Source organism: Sinocyclocheilus anshuiensis, unplaced genomic scaffold, assembly GCF_001515605.1.
Source record: "Sinocyclocheilus anshuiensis isolate Anshui unplaced genomic scaffold, SAMN03320099.WGS_v1.1 scaffold3419, whole genome shotgun sequence".
Classification (NCBI taxonomy): Eukaryota; Metazoa; Chordata; class Actinopteri; order Cypriniformes; family Cyprinidae; genus Sinocyclocheilus; species Sinocyclocheilus anshuiensis.
Genome location: NW_015547826.1, coordinates 5,467 through 10,064, shown reverse-complemented (window position 1 = coordinate 10,064; position 4,598 = coordinate 5,467). Strand labels below are relative to the sequence as shown.

At 35.8% G+C, this 4,598-nt stretch overlaps 1 protein-coding gene across 1 annotated transcript; it reads right to left on the bottom strand.

The window, feature by feature from the left end:
* Nucleotides 1-409: 409 nt before the first annotated feature.
* Nucleotides 410-2,575, bottom strand: LOC107704628 (WAP four-disulfide core domain protein 3-like). The gene is made up of 4 exons (XM_016507613.1): nucleotides 2,419-2,575; nucleotides 1,170-1,316; nucleotides 866-1,003; nucleotides 410-626 (listed from the first exon to the last, which is right to left on the bottom strand). The coding sequence occupies exons 1-4, from the start codon at nucleotides 2,507-2,509 to the stop codon at nucleotides 589-591; spliced, it is 414 nt and encodes a 137-aa protein (XP_016363099.1). The 5' UTR covers nucleotides 2,510-2,575; the 3' UTR covers nucleotides 410-588.
* Between the last annotated feature and the right edge of the window lie 2,023 nt (nucleotides 2,576-4,598).

Here is a 4,598-nt window from a genome sequence, read left to right as displayed (position 1 = left end):
TACCTTTTTAGTCAGCTGCCTACTACTTGCTAAGAAAAAAAAAAATAAAACCTTTTTGAAGACCTACACAAATTACCTGTGAGCAGGGTATGTTTTCACAAAATCAGTTTTATAAAATGATCAACTTAACATTTTAGACTTAATTTTAAGAAAAAGAATGAGTCAAAAGTACATTATATATTAGTATACAAGCATATTAGTCATCAGAACTAGATTTAAAAAAAAAAAAACCCCCTCACCAAATCTGGAGTGTTTAGAGGCATATTGACTCGCTATATACTGAATTTTCAAAACCATTAAACCAGTGTTTACACATACTACATTCCTCTCCCGTTAGGGTTACCCCGCATTCTTGGTTTATTTCTGGTAGATTTGTACTTCACCCCAACAACATTTATACACACAGAAGTTTCACTAAGCTATGAGATTTAATGAATTGAAAAGATCAAGTATAGCATGGACAAAAAGAAAAACACAGTGAACAAATCAAGGACTTTTTCCCGATGGCCAAACTGGCATGGTTCGGTGCATACACAGGTGGTTAGGCAACACTTCTGTCTGGCAGGATACGGATCATGGGAAGAGTTATCAGCACACATTTGGTTTGAGACATAGACCAGGCCTCACTGCATGGATAAAGATAATCAGAATTAGTCTGTTCATTTAGATGCATTCAAACTCAAACATCACAAAACGTGAACAAGTTTGACTTTTAGAGGAAGTAATTTCAAAATGGTATTAATCATTTTGAAAAACTATGTGCTTGAAATGGTGTTATGGGCCAAATTCAGTTACTTTGCCATTGGAAATGATAAAACTCAAAAACGGTGCGTGTTGGGGACCCAAGCACCAATATAACGAATACCTTTATATGGATGTGTACATTTGCGTCCACATTTAGTACTGCAGCATTTTTCATCTTTCGGACAGTCAATGTCATTGACACACAACCCTTTACACAATCCTACTCCAAGGAATCTCCTTGGACACACTCCTGGCTTTACTGTTATCTCCTAACATGTCATCAAGATTGATTTTTGGACACACTCCTGGTTTTTCTGTTATACAAACATGTTAGAGAAAGCAGATCATTGAATGCCTCACTGCATTTAAAAATGTCATTTTAAAAACTAAATTTAAATTTCACATTAATATAACAATATAAATACCTTTATATGGAGGCATACACTGATGTCCACATCCATTGCTGCAGCATTTCTCATCATTCGGACAGTTACCGTCACGGGAACACAACTCCAAACATGCTATGAACACTGCTCCATCAAGATTGTATATAGGACACACTCCTGGTTTTGCTGATATACAAAACAAGTAACAAAAACCATGATCACTGAATTTATATAAAAAAAAATAAATAAATTAAAAAAAAAAAGTCAATTCTCAAATCTCTTCTCATTGCGTCGCATGACGTCTGAAAGATTTCTATCAGACGTTTGTACACAGCAGATGCTTTCCAGATAAAGCGATCTTTAACAGACATCTTGCAGACATAGGTGCGCTATCTGGGATTGGAGGATGAGAGAAAGCTAAGACATGATTGGCTGTTGTCTCTGAATGAATATGTAAACTGATAAGAGGCTAGACAGTAGGTCCAGGAGCTGTTTGTGAAGTCAGTCATATACTGAAATTGTGACCCATTTCAATAAAAAGGCTATGGGACTCATTCACGAAACTTGCAGAAATAAACTAGAAATAATTTGCCATTAAACAGACAACCCCGAAAACGCTCCTCCGGTTTAACAAACACTGGTTTGTGAAATATTAAATAGTGCATCAAAATGCAGTGTCCTCAGTTTTCTAAAAGCAACAAAACGTTTTACGCACAGTTTACATATGGTAGGGATCAGGGGTAGCCTACATTTCTTTCGAACCAACAATATGAACATTTCACGAATTCAAAAGTTTACGTGTTTATATTTTAACTGCTTTGCGTTATGTAGTCAAATAATTTCGTATATAAATAGGTGCCATAAAGTGCCAAAAGAGGCTCCCCTATGATTACGAGCCAAAAAACCACTGTTGGCTGGGCTACTGTGACAAAGGTGCTGCATAGTGTCATTTAGCACCATTTTGGTTTATGAGGGTACCATCAAACCACAGTTACATTAAGCATTTTCAGTCACAAGAAATAAAAATATAGTTTGTAGCAAATCAGACAGAACACATAAAATCCACAACGTGCGATATATATGATACGCAATCATATAAACTCTGATCTTAAAGATAATAAACTAAATAAACTTACAGATATAAACTTTATTAGGCTATTTAAACTACGCCAACATGTAAAGTTTAACTTCAGCTGGACATCTGTACTATTTATATGACATGTGCCTAAAGTCATGTGTACTTATTTACATATTTTCTTCGCTGTGTAATAAAGTTAAAAGATTTCACCTGTGACCAGTTTTTTGGCGTCTGTTGTGCTCAAGTAAACCGAGAGACACAACAAAACAGCAATCAACGAGCAACACACCCGAGCTTTCATCCTCTCGACCAGTGGAAAATATACTGAATCGGATGGTAAGGAGGGTTTTTAAAGCGGTCAGATGCAACTCCAATGCTGAAACTCACCTGCCTGTAGGCAAGTAGCCTAATCTTGAAGACCCTAATTAGCGTAGGCAAGTATCCTAATCTTGAAGACCCTGATTAGCTTGTTCAGGTGTGTTTAGGTGTGTTCACGCCATATCGTAATTACCGTGATTTCAAGATAACAACCTGTAAAACTCGTCATGGCCTTATGGACTTACCATTGGGCTTGACTGGGCTGCAGCCCATGGGCCCCGCCTTAACCCGTTTATGTTTGTTTGATTTGAAAAATTATTAGCCGCATTTCGACTGCGCACACAAGAGTTAAACGGGCCAGCCGGGTCTAACAGCTTCCAATTGACCTATCGGTAAGCCCCGTCCCCCTTAGTTACTGTTGCGACCTCGGACAAACAAACAGAGTTGAATCAGGGTATCTCCCGATCATTCGTTTTTTAATTTAATATTGAAATCTGAAAAATGAAAAAACGGCACATTTTTCGTTTTTCATTTGTTCAAACAAAACGAAAAATCAAGAATTTGGCTTCATTTTTCGTCCAGGGATAGAAAACGAATAAGCAACTTGCATATTAAATCTCTACATGTGGGCGGGAATGAAACGCCCCTCTCCGCTGATTGGTCAACCAAACATTTAATAGTCCTAAAAAACATAACAAGAGTCCTCCACTTCTATTGATTCTTATTTCTACTACATTTGATCTCTTTCTCTTCATCAAACAGCCAGATTAACTAATGGCTTGCCACAAACCGTATAGAGGCAGAGCCTAGACAGAGCTTTCTTTTGTGTAGGCATAAATTCTGAAACCTACCCGTGAAATATTAGTTTATCTCATAAATATTAATTTACTTCGCACCTGCACTCACAACTACCTACTAGCCTACATCTTTGGCACACCGCCTGAATTATTATAGCTAACCACCTATTAAAATCTGTGTGGCAAAGCTGCGCGATGCACTGCAGCGCGGGGAGAATGTATTGTAGACAAGCACAGACCACTATTAATTTATGTGAACAGGTCGTTTTAGACAATAAACTGAGTTTATTTAATTAATATTGAGTATTGGCCAGCTAACTGATGGCATACAAAATTGTTATTTTCTCTGCCAACTATACCAAAGTCACAGAACCATTGTGTGACTGACTCCAAGCAGGCGCATAGAGTGGTGTATCATTCCTGAATTAATCAGAGTCTTTGAAAAACCCATTATTATAGACAACAATGCAATTACCAATTATTATAGACAGCCGCTTGATTTTATTCCTAAATGAATAAATGAAGCATTTTGAACGAATTGACTGAATAAAAGGCTCCTTAATTAACACAGTGACTTACCGCCACCTAGTGGTGATATTACTTTCATAATTCAAGTATCATTTCATTTTATTCATATTTCTGTATTAAAAATGTTGTATAAAACATTAATCTCATTTCATTATACATTTGTAATTGCTGTGTAAATGCACGTACAGCCGTCTGATCAGCATTAAACTGTAAATACATCTAAAAGCATCTTCAGACGCAGGTTCTATATCATTGAATTCTGATTTAATTGGTAACAGCCTATTGTCATATTATTATAATTTATTTTATTTAAGAATTTAACATTAAAGATGACATACAAAAGGTAAAAGGTAAAAAAATAAAAATAATAATAATAATAATAAATAAATAAAAAACTGAAAATCAGTTGCCCCTTATGGGAAAGTTAATTTCTGACACTGATGACACTGGCTTATTGTTCGAAGTGTTATTTCAGGGTTTGGATATGTTCTTATAACTCAAACGAGTTCACCTTCAATTCATGACGTCAAATTCACATTTCACTAAATTCAATCACTGAAACAAGCACTCTGACGAACAAATAGTCCCATGCCAGTGGGATAACAACATATGATTTCCTAAATTTCTAGAAAGTGCTTTAAGAATAAAACTCAAAAAAGAAAAAAAAAATAGATGTGCTGTGAAGGTAAATTACACAAAGTCATTTCATATATGTCATATTATTTAAGTTCCTCCTTTGTCTAAAAC